General features: G+C 52.0%; 1 protein-coding gene across 4 annotated transcripts in view; it reads right to left on the minus strand.

Moving 5' to 3' along the window:
* The window catches only part of LOC116941059 (uncharacterized), a 58,198-nt gene extending 44,733 nt beyond the window's left edge, over positions 1-13,465 (minus strand). For 2 of the 4 annotated variants that reach the window (XM_032951657.2, XM_032951658.2), the window contains exon 1: positions 12,449-13,464. In XM_032951657.2, the coding sequence (XP_032807548.2) occupies positions 12,449-13,040 (592 nt within the window). In that variant the 5' untranslated portion in view covers positions 13,041-13,464. Of the gene's footprint in view, positions 1-12,448 lie in introns of all 4 variants that reach the window. The other 2 variants (XM_032951659.2, XM_032951655.2) reach the window with 2 other exon arrangements.
* Between the last annotated feature and the right edge of the window lie 4,490 nt (positions 13,466-17,955).

Consider the following 17,955-nt stretch of genomic DNA (forward strand, 5'->3'; position numbering starts at 1 on the left):
CGCAGTGTGTGTAGAGTAAGCACACACAGTGTGTGTGTAGAGTAAGCACACACAGTGTGTGTAGAGTAAGCACACACAGTGTGTGTAGAGTAAGTACACACAGTGTGTGTAGAGTAAGCACACAGTGTGTGTAGAGTAAGTACACGCAGTGTGTATAGAGTAAGCACACGCAGTGTGTGTAGAGTAAGTACACGCAGTGTGTATAGAGTAAGCACACGCAGTGTGTGTAGAGTAAGTACACACGCAGTGTGTAGAGTAGGTACACGCAGTGTGTGTAGAGTAAGCACACGCAGTGTGTGTAGAGTAAGTACACGCAGTGTGTCTAGAGTAAGCACACGCAGTGTGTGTAGAGTAAGCACACGCAGTGTGTGTAGAGTAAGTACACGCAGTGTGTAGAGTAAGCACACACAGCGTGTAGAGTAAGCACACGCAGTGTGTAGAATAAGTACACGCTGTGTGTAGAGTAAGCACACGCAGTGTGTGTAGAGTAAGTACACGCAGTGTGTAGAATAAGTACACGCAGTGTGTAGAGTAAGCACACACAGTGTGTGTAGAGTAAGTACACGCAGTGTGTGTAGAGTAAGCACACGCAGTGTGTAGAGTAAGCACACGCAGTGTGTGTAGAGTAAGTACACGCAGTGTGTGTAGAGTAAGCACACGCAGTGTGTAGAGTAAGCACACACAGTGTGTGTAGAGTAAGTACACGCAGTGTGTGTAGAGTAAGCACACGCAGTGTGTAGAGTAAGCACACGCAGTGTGTGTAGAGTAAGTACACGCAGTGTGTGTAGAGTAAGCACACGCAGTGTGTAGAGTAAGCACACACAGTGTGTGTGTAGAGTAAGCACACACAGTGTGTAGAGTAAGCACACACAGTGTGTGTAGAGTAAGTACACGCAGTGTGTGTAGAGTAAGCACACGCAGTGTGTGTAGAGTAAGCACACACAGTGTGTGTAGAGTAAGCACACACAGTGTGTGTAGAGTAAATACACACAGTGTGTGTAGAGTAAATACACGCAGTGTGTGTAGAGTAAGCACACACAGTGTGTGTAGAGTAAGCACACACAGTGTGTGTAGAGTAAGCACACGCAGTGTGTGTAGAGTAAGCACACGCAGTGTAAGCGAGCTGTGAGAAGAGCACGCTACCTAAAGTGCCCCTCACTTTCAACCCTCAGTGCTCTCAAACCGGCTCAGGGGGGCCCGCTGGAGTTTACTGATGATCACGACACGCAGCAGCGTGGACTGCGCAAGTTCGGTCCCCTCCGATTCACGCGGCCAGAGTGTGCGCCTTCCACGTCGCCAATCGCAACCCCTCCCCTGCCGCTGTACTTTTTAATCCCCTCTCCGCGAGGGGGCCGCGCCGCAGCATCGCATCGCTGTGGCGGGCGCGCGTGTGTGTGTGACCCATGGCACTTGCCACGACCCGCAACGCAGATCGTGGCCGTGACACTCGGGGTGGGGGGTCTTGCGTCGGCATAGTCGCGTGGCTACGGTCGTTTGTTCGCTCGCTATTATTGAAGTCGGCCGCAACAAATATGAAAGAAGAAAAAAACTCGTATTGTTAGTTAGATGATTGTTATGACGCTCGCTTCGTCGACAGAGCCTCGCTGAGTTGAGTCTCAAGACTCTCTTGCCAGGAGGGTTTATGCCAGGTGTTCGCAGTCGGAGGAGGTGGGGCGTGAAGATTTGGCATGTCGAATCCAAACCAAGTCAGTTTAACACGTGGTAGGCTTTCGCGACCAATATCGTCCATAATAGAGGTTTTTGGGTTAGATCGCGTAAATATATAAATGTGTCGTTAAAACCCGCCTCCACCCGACACAGCCAGCTAGTAAGGGTTGGCACGTAAACGGAACATGTCAATTCGTCACTAGTACAGAACGCCGGTGTGTTGGAGAGCCAAGCCACAACATTTACAATAGAGGCGCTTCTATATAAGGAACGAAACAGTTCGACTTCTCCACAAATCTGGCTGTCGCCTGATGAAGCTAGTTGTAATTACTGGCGAAACGTCGTGCTCAGATTGTAAATGTTGTGGCTTGGCTCTCCAACAGACCGATTAGTGCTGTACTAGAGACGAATTGGCCACGTTCTGTTTACGTGACAACCCTTACTAGTTGGCCGTGTAGGGTGGTGGCGGGTTTTAACGACACATTGATATTTTTACGCGATCTAACCCCAAAGCCTCTATTATGGCCGAGTCATTTTGTTTTCGAAATCAAAGTGGGCACGTTTGGACCGTGAATCCCGTCACGCGATGGCCTGCTCTTGCGAATGTCGCTGAGAAGCGGACGGCGAGGCGCGTTCACGCCGCGGCAAAATTAACCAGGGTGGACGCTGGAGTCGAATAGCGAACCTCTGCAACAACAGCGAGCGGCGAACGCGCCGCCTGGAGGCCGTGCCACTTTGCCGCTCGCTCACTTCTGGACGCACTCATCAAGTCGCTACCAACCCCGATGGAATAAATGAGAGATCCCCCCCCCACTCCTCCCCACTACCATTGGGATAATTATCCAGAGTGCGGGGTGGTGCAGCTGCAAAGGGATCCACGGCCTGTAGGGGCCCAGGTTGTGAAGAGAAGTGGAGGTGGGGTGGGTGAATTGAATATGGAACTCAATAGCATTTTACACACCAGTGCACGTGCCAACCACCCCCCCCCCCCCGTGCCACCACGCCCAACCAAGTGTCCACCCTTCGTGCGGAACACATCAAGGGGACGCCGCATAGCCCATTCAGCACGGAGACTTTCGCCGCGACCAACATTATTCATAATAAAGGTTTCAGGGTTAGAGGGCCTAATTTATATGTTACGGGATCGCACCCAAAAACCTTTTTTTTGTGAATAGGACACACAGCCTCTTCGGCCGCTTGAGTCACAAGTGACGTTCTACCCCCCGCCCGCACGCACGCACGCCTCCACCCCCACCCCTTCGCCAACCCACAATGACCAACACGCAAAGCACAGCGCGGCCACATTAACAGATTGCGTGTGCACTGATGGCCTTGTTCTTTACATTGTGCAGTCCCGGCGGGTTTCATTATGTTACCGTGTTCGGTTGCCAGGCGATAGCGCTGGCACCAAAGAGCACAAATGACTCTTCGAAGCCTCTATGACGGGAACAACAACAACGACAACAACATCATCTTCATCATCATCATCAATATAAAGCCTGTGGCCAACTCGCCCTGAGCGTGCCGTTAGATATCTCGAGGCTAAGCAGGATTGAGCCTGGATAGTGCGTGGATGGGTGACCACCACTGTCCACGGACACGTGATCATAGTTGGCTGCTGTCGGGTTATATGGTGGGCAGTAATAGGGGGGCTGCATCAATATCCGTTTGTTGTACTGTACCGCTATGTTTCAGTGTCTGTGCTCCTCGCCGTCGTCAACACGCACTGACCAGCACATGCAAATAACCCCCAAGACCGACCACAGTTCGTGGGAGATGTCCTCATCCATCAGCAGTGGATTGACACAAAGGGCTCTGTATGCACACGAAACACATTTACTATTTGTGATTGTTTAATTTACGCAGTCACTGAGCAGAAGGCGTAACAACTATGAACTAAACACTTGTATTTACCAGGTAAAGCCCACAGAGCTATGTGGCTCTTTTGCAGAAGCGACCTGGCCACAAATGATGGCTCAACAATGTGGCTTATCATCGTGTGGAAATGTGCAGCAGCCAAATACTCTGAGCGCAAAAACCAGGAGGCAAATCCACGTGACCACGGGGAGACCAAGCAAACTCCAAATGTACAGCAGGCGTCAGGGTCGGGATCGAATCCATGACCTCCTGCATACCAGGCGAGGGGTGACGAGGGCCTGGCTCACAGTGACGAGGTGCCTGGCTCACGGTGACGAGGTGCCTGGCTCACGATGACGAGGTGCCTGGCTCACGGTGACGAGGTGCCTGGCTCACATTGACGAGGTGCCTGGCTCACGGTGACGAGGTGCCTGGCTCACGGTGACAAGGTGCCTGGCTCACGGTGACGAGGTGCCTGGCTCACGGTGACGAGGTGCCTGGCGCACGGTGACGAGGGCCTGTGTCTACGGAGGTGAGGCCCACCTTGGCCCTTCACTTAAAAATAAGCGAGGTGGCCAGGTGGACAGAGCACCAGAGGACAATTATTTAGCTGTGGGATGCTAAAGAGGTGTCACCTTTTACATTGACTGTCACAAAAATGATATTTTATCATGCGGTGAAACGGTCACTGGGTTCATAGTAGCACGGTTGGCTACGTACGGCGCGAAAGAGGTTCAATATGCGCACATAGATAGCACACTGAATTGTATGCCTGGCCAAGGCAAATCATCGTCAGTGCCGAGTGATATCTGAACCAATCCTGAGCCTCTCCCTTCACCAACGCGCACTGGCTCGCGTGGTGAGGTATTTGGGATCAACATGGTGTGGGGGAGGCATTCATCCAGCAGTGGACTGACAAACGGCTGTGAATTAGTACTATTAACATGAGACACTCAAACATTGCATTGTACACTTCGTTCGTCATAAAATAGTGTAATCAGCAATCAGCAATATACTTATTTTTTTCATCTCGACTTGTGAATACCGTTTGATGTTAATATTGCTGTCCTGAAATTTGGCAATTCGCTTTAAAAAAAAAATAACCTAATAAAATATTTCTAAGTTAAACGGAAAAAAAAACACCCCCTTGCGACGCACGTAACAACAATCGCACCGTCTCGCGAACGCGGTAAACGAAACAACACCCCGCACTTCAGCACAACGCCAACAACGTGCGCGCACAGATAATTATTATCAATGTAATAATAGGTGAGGCAGGTGCCGAGCACAGCGGGCTGAGGGTGGGGGCGGGGGGGGGGAGTCCCAGTCGGTCATCAGACATTTCATTCGGGGGGCAGCTGCATCGAGCCGTGCCCCCCGCCCCCCCCCGCCGCCTACCTCCCGCCCAAGCCACCCCCGGGCGCCCGCCCCCCACACGACATCGACAAGAGAGCACGCGGGCCGCCAATAAACTATCCGCCGTGTGGCGCGGGCGAAGCGTGTTGTGGAGCCTCGCTGAGAAGCCACGCCGCAGACGAGACGCACAGATGGACCGACGACCGACCAATCGACGGACGGACGGACGGACGTTTGTTTCATAAATTAGAGGGAGCAGCTTCGTCCGGGGACGCCCTAAAGCTCCAGCGGGGGAGGCCACTTTTTGACCTTTTTTGCGCGCGCACACACACCCACACAATGAAAACACGCGCTCGGGGGCATGCTCGGCAAGAAACAGGGTCCTCGGCTTGAAGCCCTTTCCGCCCGACGATCCCTTAAATACTGGCGAGCAAAATTAAATTACTGCGCGGAGGCCCTGAGCCTGTTTTTTTTTTATATTTGACTGCGCCGGTTCTGAAATCGGCAGCTAAAAAAAAAACGGAGGGGCAGACCTTTTTGGAAGCCCAGAGGAAATCATCATCAGCAGCTCTGAATTTATTCAATAAAGACATTCAGCGCTGTGGACTTCGATGCTGCTGCGCGCCGTGCGATGCAGGCGGTTGCCCAACAAAAAAAAAATTGTTTAGAGAGGCCGCCGGCAACGAGACCCAACAAATCTCTCGGCAAAACAGACGCCGTCTTGAGTGGGAACTGCTCTCAGGGAAGTGACACACACAAAAAAAACGTGAGGAGCTTTATTCAGATATAGCTCAACGTGAGTGACACCTTAATTCCCCGCGTATAATTAGGGCCAAATGCGTTTGAAATTACAATGTGTCCCAATTGATCTCAATAAAACAAAAAAAATCAAAGAATGTCTTTTCGTATTCGTCATTTATATTTCGTATGGCGTTTTTGCGAAGGTTAATTTAGGTGATATTTTATACCTACGTGACTTTACCGAAAGAACCAAAGAGTATGGATTCCTGCAGTGACGAAAGCTGCAAATCAAGATTAGGTCATGCTGTAAATAGATGGTGATGGCTTGGAGAAGAGGCCTTCATCCAGCAGTAGATTGATGATAACTAATGATGATGATTCAAAGACATGCCTACCCACGTTATGCATCTTATTATGTGATCTTACTGATCTTAGCGAGATGTTAACTCCCTCGCCTGTTATACAGGAGATCGTGAGTTTTATCCCGACCCTGACGCCTGTATATTTGGAGATTTCATGTTCTCCCCGTGCTCGCATGGATTCCCCACGTGGATGAAGGTCTCTGCATCGTGTCGGTGATGACTGCTGTTTGACCACATTTCTCCACGCCGTTTCATTGTGGGTTGGTAGAGTGGGCATCCAGGGTCAGAACAGCTCTCGCCACTCGTGTTAGCCATGGCCGGGAATTGAAACCAGGCTGCTGGGAACATAGCGAGGTGCGCGAACCGATGCGCCACCACTCCACCCCAGTGACGTCTATCGTATTATGTTGTATTGCGGTGAAGGCCATTCACTCGCTGCGCACCAGATGCTCTCTCTTTGTCAAGATAACTGAAGCAACGGTTGTTGTATGACCATCGCGTTGAACCAATTTGTTTCATGACAGGATTAGAGTCACACGGAGGATGCAATGAGAAGGACTATCGAGATGACATCAGTGCAGGATACGAGGGAGTAGAGAGAGAGAGAGATCGAGAGGGTGCGATATATGTACGTTGAACTTCTTTGGCACCGTACGTAGCCAACCGTGCTCATCAGAGGTGCGGAGATGGGAGCATGTGGTGGAACGAGGTATGAGGACAGAGGGCTTTGACGAGACGAAAACGCGCGGAGCAGAAGCTTTACGACGAGAGGCAATCTGAGCGGCCCATCCCGTGCAATAATTGGGCCTTTCTGGATGAGAAGAAGTGGAAGAGGCTGAAGACGCAGAAGAAGAGGTTGGAGTTGGTAAAAGTGCAGAGCGACGGTTTTGCGGGCTCCGTGCGCTTTGTGGAATGGTGAAGGCCGGAGCGCACTGTGCGATTTGGCACAAAGAGACGCGTCATCTGATCGCGCTGAAATCGTGCACGCAATCGTGCACGCACCGCCCCCACCCCATTGCTCAGTGATTGCCAATTCTCTTTTTTTTCCGTATCGCCTTCGCAACCTGTCACAGTAAATGTCCACCTGGCTCAATCTCCTGCGACGGTTGCCGTGCCGGGGTGCAAGGTGCACATTTTTTTTTACGAGTAATGAGATGCACGCTCGGAATTGCACCGAGAGACGGGAAGGGGGTGAAACGTGGGATTAGAGAGCAAACGCAAGCTCGAGACACCATCACACTGACGGCCAATGGGCTTGGGCAGGACGTGTCGCTTAGAAAGGACTATGGACTCGTGGTCGGGACTAACAATGGAGTGGCAGCCAAAGGGACAAACATTCCCACAAGGAGGTGGAGTGATACACACGGACCGCGTGCAAGGAGCGAGTTGGATTATTGCCTCATGAGACCGCGAGGGATAACGAAGGCTCATCCAGCAGTGGATTAATCATTGATGAAGGTGATGGAAGGACTGTGAGTAAGTGAGCATGTTGATCAGATCAAAATCTCGAGGTTCGTTTGGATTTTTTTAAAATTGTTTGTTCAAAAACACTTCTGCGCAAAACGATGCTAGACGCGGTCAAATCACGGTCACGTTCCTGACCAATGAAAGAGTGTTCCTCAACAATGTGGGCTGATAGGTTCGCTGTCTGGATAACCGGGCGAGAGCCACAGGGAGAATTGCAAATCCTAAATGACAAAGTGGCAGTGAAGTAAACAAAATGAACAAATACATTATTTTTAAATGTTTTTTTTATTTCACACAACCTAACGTTATCTTGATAATCGAAACCACCGGACACATATCGCTAGCAGGTTGCTCCTGTGCATATGTATATGTTTCGCAGTTTAAGCATTTTAAGAGTTAGGAAACGTTTAGCAAAACAAAGCAAATGGCCGTTGCCACCGGCTCACATCGCAGGAAAACCTTTGGCATCTCTGCTCAAACGCCTCCTGACAGACAAAAATGTAGCGAGCTCTGCGTGCTCAAAAAACAAATCACAGGGGCACAAAAACGTGTTCATCGGTGGCCAGGAGGGTCAAATCCTTTCACACAACTCGAGCCGGTGAAGTGCCGCGACTATTGAATTGGTGCGACCCCTTTTTTTCGCGTGACCGAGACAGCCGGGGGACACCCGAGGGCCTTTTCCGCCGCGCGCTGTTTGTTGCGGCACGCGCGCACGTGCACAGCCCCCCTTATCACTCCACTGCTGGATGAGGGCCTCCCCACAATGCACGGGCCGTGAGGGGCATTTTGCTATACATCACTTGGGAGCATAGAGGTTCCACGCAGCACTGGATTTGCGGTGCTGCCCTCTGCTGCATGCATCGTCGCCCCGTAGCCTAGAACACCTGCCTTATTATGCACGTTTGGTCGCCCTTCCAAGCACTATCCAGGATTAACCGTGCTTAGCTTCCATTATCTAATTTGATTTGGTCATAGGTTGACATAGAGAGAAATAAAACGAGTTTATTTCTTATTACATATGACCGTAATTGTTATTGTGCAGGAGTTGTATGAAATTATTGTTTAAAAAAAAAACCCTTCTCTTTGCCGATAAATGCCTCAATGAGTCTCAAGACTCCTTGTCAGAAGGGTCCTGCATTCCGGTGTTTTGCCAATTCCATTGATTGGCGCTTGACATGTGGGAGAATACTGTAATGCCTGGCGACATCCCATGCATACGACAAGATAGCCCTCGAATCTCCAACAAAGATAGATTCAGGAATGTACTTCTCTCTCCTGGCCCTCTCCTGGCCACCTCACGAACCTGTAATTCCCAAGTGTATACTCCCAATTACTAACCAGGCTCGAGCCTGCTTAGCTACTGAGACAGGTAATAATTTAAAGAATCATCGCTGATTTCAATGCTTGTAAATGACTGACGAGAGTGCTGAGATGGATGTTGGAAACATCTCTGAAGGGAAAGGAGGTGGCATGAAGATCTTAGAGCCTTGGCTGGGGTTGCTGATATTCTCTGGACTAATGCGGGTAGAGATGACTTATTTGATTCATGCAGCCGTTGAGAAAGCGACAAAGACAATGCAATTACAAGGACCACGGAACACACCACTGGTGCACGGCTTCAATGAGTTGAGGGAGAGTCCGGGGTGAGATGTGAGGATGCGGGGGAGAATGGATGTGACGAGAGAAGAGACAGAGTATGGGCTCATGGAGAAAGAAAATCCAGACACTCAACCCCCTTCTCTCCGTACACTAAGAGGGCTTCTGGCTAACAAGAGCAGGAGTGTCGTGCTAGTGTTCTGGCTTCTATATGGAGCAGGCTAGCTGGGTTTGCGTTATGATGCTGACACTGACGCATAGCTAGAAACAAATACCACCACTGCTGTCGCATGAGGTGCAAACCTTCAGTTCCATCATGGTAAATGTTTGCACAGAGAGACACACAGCCACGTGTTGTGTTATTTTTCCTCTCGGTTGCATAGCAATCTGTGTAAGTGTTAAAATAACAATCCCATTGTAAATGCTCATTTGCATATTCAATGCAGGAGTAATTAAAATGTAATTATATGGTGCCTAAATCTACGTTTCAATGTGCACATATACATAAGTGCGCTTTTTGTTTGATATACAAAACACACACAAATGGTCTGTGCATAAACTAATAACAATACACATAAATATTTTGGCCATTTTTAAATATCATTGGCTGTCAGAATACAATTAGTAGAAATGATAATGACACGTGAATAGAAAATGTGGTCGGTACAAACATGTTTCCGACGTCATTTGTCCAATTTTAAAAAGCAATAACTTTTAAAAAACAGACCACATTGTGAAATTATGATGATGACGATGATGGATCACAATGAGACAATTTGAAGAAGAAAAAAAATCATCCAAACATAATTTGAAAATATTTAAATATCAATATTTGTATTAAAAAAAACAACCCCTACACAGTGTGAAATAAATATGGCACTGTCTAACACTTTAGAATTAATGCGGTGTCTGTATTCATGGGCTGTCATACCCTGCTCGAAGAAAGCAGCACAACAGGTTGCATCGTGTATGACGGATTGAAATCTGCGTTTGTGTTATTGACTTGGAAATCTGCACCGGTTCAAATCAACAATAGCCGTGTTATTCATGTTGTGTTGCCGTTAAACAGATTAATGTTCAGTGCAAACTACATTAATGCAGTTATGCATGTAACACGATTGCAAATGCACTGCCCTATAACCTTACCATAAACGCGTCTTAATTGCACTGTCAAAGTTTTATGTTGAGATTTTTTTTATTTTACTTGAGAATTACATAACGGGGACGTTGAGCGGTGGTGCAGCGGTTGGCGCACTGCGCTATGATACCCGGTGACCCCGAGTACGATTCCTGGCCACACCAACATCCGTATCTCGAGCGAAATCTCAACGTCTTTCACCAAACCCGTGCCGACCAGCTCGGTGAAGTATGGTACAAAAAAACCCGATGACCTTTATCTAGCAGTGGATTGACAAAGGCGTTGAAAAATATCATTATTACTGCTGCATAATCCATATGGAAAATCTGAAAATAATTGGGTATCAAGCACATTGCTAGCATCCATATCACGTGTGTGCGTGCACGTGTTGATATACTGTAAGGATCTACCTCCCAATACACGGGTCGTATGTGAAATATTCCACAGTGTATCTGCGACTCTGTGGACCTGACCGAGGGTTTAATCGGCGATCCTCTGCGCAATGTTGTTATGAGAGCTTGGAGTGGAGAAGGGGCAGGGGTAGGGTCTGCTAAAGTCCACGTTTCTTGATGCAGGCAAGGAAGCTATCCTTCATTGACATCCATTATTACTTAACCGGCAGGTGAAAATACAGGCCCATCGCCTCTTTTTTATGTTTTGCAAGGGCGATCTGGGTTACACTAAAGTAATTTAGAATACAACAACAATTTAATTGTTCCAATTCAATGGAATCCAAGTGCAAATGAAGACGGACTTGACGCGTCTCCTTTCGCCACGCGTCTCTTCCCGATAGGGACCTCGTCCCCCCCCCCCCTCCCAACGCGTGTTTGTCCGTGTGTCTGTACCGAGACGTTTTATTCTCGCTTTCACCCATTACCTATTAATTTGCCGACGAGCAAATCTCGTCAACTCCTCCGGAAAGCTAAGCAGGCGTTGTTGAGCCTGGATAGGCGAAACCAACGCGCGCGCAAACGTTGTTGGTTGCTTCAGCATTGACGGGGCAGTGGGGACAGGTTCATTGGTGCCGCTGTACGTATTCACGTGCTTGCAGGTCTGTGCTCGCCGCGATCAGCAACGCACGTGGTGAAGTCTGGTCGAATAACCCCTACGAGCTCGCGGCTCGCGAGGAAGGCCATCGTCTAGCACTGGGTCGACATCAAACGCGGGGTTTTCTCACGCCGTGTGCGTGCGGTTGAAGCCTCTTCGTAGCAAATGAAAGGCGCTGTAAATCGCACGATCGCGTCTCGTGTTGATCAAGGCGACATTACATTTGGCACGCGCAGAGCAAGCGTAAAGACAACGCACAGCCTTGGCACACTGTTAGGGCAAGTGCTGTTAGCGAGCACCTGTGAAGACCGAAACGGTACACGAGGGGGTGGGTGGCCAGCAACCACATCCCCGGTGTCACGCCACGCTAGGTACTAATTTAAGGCTGAGTTGACCTAGGAGATTCCGACCGGTTTAAATATTCTTGACTGGTGTGAGCTGTGAATGGGAATCGCGGGATCGCCGGGTTCGTAGCGCACTGCGCTCACCACTACCCCACCGCTCCCCGCACCATGCACACGGCATGTATTGATGAAGCACACGGACTCACCAAGATCAACATGGGTACGCGCGCACGGCAACGTTGGCTCGCGCAAAACAGAACAAAGATCCCCCGTATAGCCTTCACAGACTGTTGGGGCAAGTGCTGTTAGCGAGCACCTATGAAGTCCGACACGGCACACGAGACGGTGGGTGGGAAACACCACGCCCAGCCGCCTTTGTCTCCCCAAATTACGATGTTTACACACCATACCAAATACTAATTTGAAACTGAGTCGACCTACGCTTACACGCACACACACGTTGTACCCGCACACGCATTTACTGGTGTGCGCACGTGCACATGGACAAGCACGTGTGCGCACACACACGTATACGCGCACACGTGCGCGCATAGATTCACGCACGCACACGTACCAAGACCACGTGTGCTCGGGTATACGCGTAAGTGATGACGCACACACACGCGTGTGGATGCACACACACGCTCGTGTGGACACAGTCACGTGAACACACATGTACACATATCCACACGCGTGTACACACGCTCGAAAACACAAACACACATGCACACGAGTGTACACATATGTGAGTACATGCATACATACGTTCGCGCATACGCACAAACGCGCGCGTACACACACGCGCTTGCACACACGCGCGCTTGCACAAGGGCAGCCGATATTGGCAAGCGCAGCCTGATCCGTGCGCTGACCTTTAGGGACTGGAGAGCCGGGGCTGGATCTCTCGGGGGACACCCTCTGCTGCTGATGATGATGATTATGCTGCTGCTGCTGATGTGGTTGATGGTCAGCAGACGGCACCGCCAGCCTGACGCTGCTGCTGCTGCTGCGCTCGTCTAAGCCCACGGCGCTGAACGGAGACAATTCGGACGCGCGGCCGTCGCTGCCACCGCAGGTGCTGCTCGTGGCGCTGCCGGTGCTCGTGCTCGTCGAGGTGGTGACGACGGCCGCGGCCGCCGATCTCTTCCCGTAATTCTGCGCGGCCGGAGCGCACGGCAGCGAAGTGCACGGGGCCACGGGCTGGGCGCACGGACTCGGTACCGGGGTCGCGGCGGCGGCGGCGGCGGCGGCTGCGACGCCGGGTGATGATGATGGTGCAGTAGCGGTGGCGTTGGCGGTGGTCGTGGTGGCCGCTTTCCCGACGGCAGGGAGCCCCTGTCCGGACGGGCTAGCTAAGCCGGCTCGCAACTGGTAGGGCACGGTCGCTCGCAGAGGCTGGGTTCGCGTCGGAGTCGGGGAGACCGCGGAGCGCCGCACTCGCTGCGAGACGTGCGACGATGCCATTGCGAGTCCCGTGCTGCGCTCGCTCGCTCACTCACTCCGCTCCTCCTCCTCGACCCGCGTGCAGTAATACAGCATACGTGCGTACGTGCATGTATGTGACCTACGCATGTATAATACATGCACGCGTATGATGTATGTATGATGCGATGTCAGGAGGCGTGGATGCACATGTTGGCTATTGTGTGAGCTCGCTTGGTGGTGGGTTGATATATCGGTGACGATGATGAGGATGGTGGTGATACTGATGATGATGATGGTTATCCGGGAGTCAACAAAGACGCGCACGCGATGCTGCCGTGCGCGCTACATGCTCGCTCCACCACAATGCAGGGGGAGGAGAGAGGGAGGGGAGGGGATAGAGAAGGAGGGGAGGGATGGAGGCGGGCGGCTCTCTACGAAAGGAACTCCTCGCTCGCTCTCTCTCTCTCTCTCGTTCCCACTGCCCCCCCACCGACGCGGCACGCTTCACTTGCTCTGTAAGGGATGGCATGCGGAGCGCGGGGGAGTGTACGAGTGGGTTATGTGCGCGGTCGAGTGCGGGGCGGAGTTGGTTGGTGTGGGGGTAGAGGGTGCGCCTTGTGCGATGGTGAGTGTTTGTCTTGCGTGGTGAGTGCCCGGTACGATGTGCAAACATCACCACGGGGGAGACAAAGGCGGTCGCGGGGAGCGGTGGTGTAGCGGTTAGCGCGCTGCGCTACGAAGCCGGTGAGCCGGGTTCAAGATTACCGCTCACGACCAACATCGGTGACGATTTATATGAACCGGTTCTGGGTCTCACCTAGATCGACTCAGCCTCAAATGAGTCCCTTGGTGCGGTGTGTAAACATCGCCACGAGGAAGACAAGGGCGGCCGGGCGTGGTAATAGCCACCCATCATCCCTTCGTGTGCCCTCCCGGCCTGCATAGGTGCTCGCTAACAGCACTTGCCCCTAGAGTCTGGTCCGGCTACACGGGGGATCTTTGTCTTTTATTTTGGTGGGGATATCTGCGGTTGCGTACTTGTGGGGCGAGGGGGTGTGTGGAGCTGTTTACGATAGTCGGTCGGTACGTTGATTGTGAACGTGCGACGCTGAGTGTGTTGGTCACGTCACGCGGCCTCAATGTGCACCTAGTCTGGCACAAGCGCCGTGGTGACGTCGCAGTCTCTTCGTGACAATGTTGATTGTTGTTGCTTGTTGATGGTGGGAGGCTGTGGAAGAAGTGGCGGTGTCGCGTGATGTGCGTGTTTGATGGCGAGCGCTGTACGCGTGGAGAGAACTTCTTTCGCACCCAACGTGGCCAACCTCTGTGGGTCACGGCGCTGCACGACACCGAAATCGCATCTCGAACTCAGCCTCGAGCGCCGAACATCCCAGCCAGTTCGGTATTTTAAAACATCGCCAACCGGGGGAGACAAATGCGGCCGGGCGTGGGTTTCTCTCCACGCCGCCGTCGTGTGCCACACAGACGCTCGAGCTGAACGGCACTTGCCCCAACAGTCTGTTCAGGTTGTTACACTACTGTACAGAGAGGATCTTTGTCTGAAGAAGGGGTGGACGAAATATGCTACCCACATAGCTGGTGGGTGTCGCCTTTGTGCGTGTGTCTGCGCGTGTGAGTCTCTGTGCGTGTGTGAGTCTGTGCGCGTGTGAGTCTGCGCGTGTGAGTCTCTGTGCGTGTGTGAGTCTGTGCGTGTGTGTGTCTGTGCGTGTGTGAGTCTGTGCGTGTGTGTGTCTGTGCGTGTGTGAGTCTGTGCGTGTGTGTGTCTGTGCGTGTGTGAGTCTGTGCGTGTGAGTCTCTGTGTGTGAGTCTCTGTGTATGTGAGTCTGTGCGTGTGTGTGTCTGTGCGTGTGTGAGTCTGTGCGTGTGTGAGTCTGTGCGTGTGAGTCTGTGCGTGTGAGTCTCTGTGTGTGAGTCTCTGTGTGTGTGAGTGTGTGTGTCTGTGCGTGTGTGAGTCTGTGCGTGTGTCTGTGAGTGTGAGTCTCTGCGTGTGAGTCTCTGTGTGTGAGAGTCTGTGCGCGTGTGTGTCTGTGCGTGTGTGAGTCTGTGCGTGTGTGAGTCTGCGCGTGTGAGTCTCTGTGCGTGTGTGAGTCTGTGCGCGTGTGAGTCTGCGCGTGTGAGTCTCTGTGCGTGTGTGAGTCTGTGCGTGTGAGTTTCTGTGCGTGTGTGAGTTTGTGCGCGTGTGAGTCTGTGCGCGTGTGAGTCTCTGTGCGTGTGTGTCTGTGCGTGTGTGAGTCTGTGCGCGTGTGTGTCTGTGCGTGTGTGAGTCTGTGCGTGTGTGAGTCTCTGTGCGTGTGTGTCTGTGCGTGTGTGAGTCTGTGCGTGTGTGAGTCTGTGCGTGTGTGAGTCTGTGTCTCAGTGGGGAGCGGTAGTGTAGCGGTTAGCGCGCTGCGCTATGAACCTGGCTACCCGGGTTCGATTCTCGCTCACGGCCAACACCAGTGACGATTTTCTGAACCGGTCCCGGGCCTCCCCTAGGTCGACTCAGCCTCAAATGAGTACCTGGTGCGGTGTGTAGTAAACATTGCCACTGGGGAGACAAAGTCGGCCGTGCGTGGTGCTGGCCACCCACCCCCTCGTGTACCGTTCCGGCCTTCATAGGTGCTCGCTAACAGCACTTGCCCCTACAGTCTGTTAAGGCTATACGGGGGATCTTTGTCTTTGCAGTAGGAGGGGACGCGGCGGGTCGCCTGCTGCTCTCAGAGCCTCGTGTGTCGCTCCATATGCGGCGCAGCAGCGCCCCGTCCGACGGCCCTGCCGTCATTATTGGTCGGCCTCGCATCGTAAACAGCCCTTCCCTATCCCCCCCACCACACAACCCACCACTGCCAACCAACCCAGAGCACACGCCACAACACACGGGCATTGGACGAGCTCGCACTCTGAACGTGCCACGTGCCATTCAACATTTCCCAGGCACGACTCGCCGCAACACCTCGGCTCGTATCAACACCCGCGGTCGTTTCTAGCCAGGTCCACCCAGGTCACCGTCTCGAATATTGAGACCATTGAGACCTCGCTGGGCTATCGATAGTACTCACCCCGTTGCAACAAACGTACACTTGACTGTGACCCACCTCCCCCCATCCCCTCCGCCTAATAGCCGCCAGCCATATAAAGGGGAGCTGTCCGGGGCTTCGCTCCGGATAACGTGACCATGCCCCCTTGCCGATGTGTGGGGGGGACAAGGCGGGTAAGCTGGCGGTGGTGCTGCAAGGCACGATGCAGGGGACGTCGCCTCATCCCTCGGCTCTTCTTCTCGTCATCCTCTCCTCCCGAATGCTTCTTTAATGCCACGTGTCGGGGAGCGGTGGTGTAGCGGTTAGCGCGCTGCGCAACGAACACGACGACCCCGAGGTCGACTCCCCCGCACACGGCCGACGCGATTTGTCTGGACCGGTCCTGCGTCTCCCCTAGGTCGACTCGGCCTCAAACGAGTAACCTGGCGCGGTGTGTAAACATCGCCACTTTGGGCGCAAAGGCGGCCGGGCGTGGTGCTGGCCACCCACCCCCTCGTGTGCCGTTCCGGCCTTCCATAGGTGCTCGCTAACAGCACTTGCCCCTACAGTCTGTTGAGGCAACACGGGGGATCTTTGTCTTTGCACACCGCCGTCGCCGCCACCGCCACGACCATCATCATCACCACACGCACAGACGACGCACGCAAAACTCGCACCAGAATAGTCAACACTCAACCCATAGCCTGCTATATTGTAATATATTGTTACAATATAGCGGGATATATTGTAACATAATGTAACGCAGCACTGTATCACGAAAACACAAGAGGCACGCTCGTGTAATATGCGCGCTTGCCAGCATCCTGAATTTCTGCCGAAATGAGTTATTTTAGAGTGCTTAAAATATTCGAGTATTCACAATGTCAGCCATTGACGATGGGCTCGATTCGCGTGCACGAGACCGAGACGGAGATAGCGAGGATTCATGAGAGGAGGGGGGGGGTGCGAGGTTGCGGATCATCATCCAACAGCCGGTACATCATAGCTGACTAAGATCACCACATGGCGACGGGATACAGAGAGCGTACGGACAGCCGAGCGCGGCGGCTGTGGGTTGCTATTGCGCATAACATTAACATCGGCGTCATTTCAACGAGTCAACATCCGCCAAACAGCTTGGTACCGTGGTACGAGGCAGCAGCAGCAGCAGCAGCGAGTGTGTGTGTGCCTGTGCAGTCCCGAGGCATGCGATTCACACGCGCACGCCGTACGCACACGCGCGATTGAACACCTTCTTCACCAACCCACGTGCTGACCTGCGCGGTGAAGTGTGGGTTGGAACAACCGCCAGCCACGATCAACACGGCCCGTGTAGAGGCTGTTTCATCCAGCAGTGGATTAAAACAACTGTACGTGAACTGTAGAGTGTAATTGTAAAGGCTATGTGAAATCTATCACGCATAGCTGACCTATGCCTGCACAGGTAATTTATACTTTACTGGTTAATGAGAAAGATTATTTTAAATAAATGAAAGCCGTCATATATATTTATTCGATCCAAAAATCAGTGCTTTAATTTGCCGTTTTTATTTAACTGTAATATATTACACTTGTTTACATAAGTCTCTCTTAAAAAAAAACCTCATCTGAAATGGGGATCTCCATCTGGTTATAAACAAAGGATACATTATTAAAACGTTCCGCGTGGCTGGCCTGCTTTAGCTGGATGGCGATCATAGTCAAGGTCATCTCGCCAAAACGTCAACCCTGTTCTTCCCTCTCGGATTTCAATGCGGTGCTGCAGATGCAGGAGGTGCGTCGTTATTCGCGTTTGCACACTTATACGTGTACAATAAGACACTCGCGTGCTTTCAAAACACGTTCCGCATGCGGCATTGCCCAGCTTTTCCGGGCACTTTCCGAAAGGGTTTTCAAGTAGGCCTACTCTGCGTAAGCGCTTTGAAGTGTTGCGTGAC

The sequence above is a fragment of the Petromyzon marinus genome, chromosome 10 (assembly GCF_048934315.1).
Source record: "Petromyzon marinus isolate PM22_M1 ecotype Great Lakes invasive population chromosome 10, UKy_Petmar_22M1.pri1.0, whole genome shotgun sequence".
Lineage (NCBI taxonomy): Eukaryota > Metazoa > Chordata > Hyperoartia > Petromyzontiformes > Petromyzontidae > Petromyzon > Petromyzon marinus.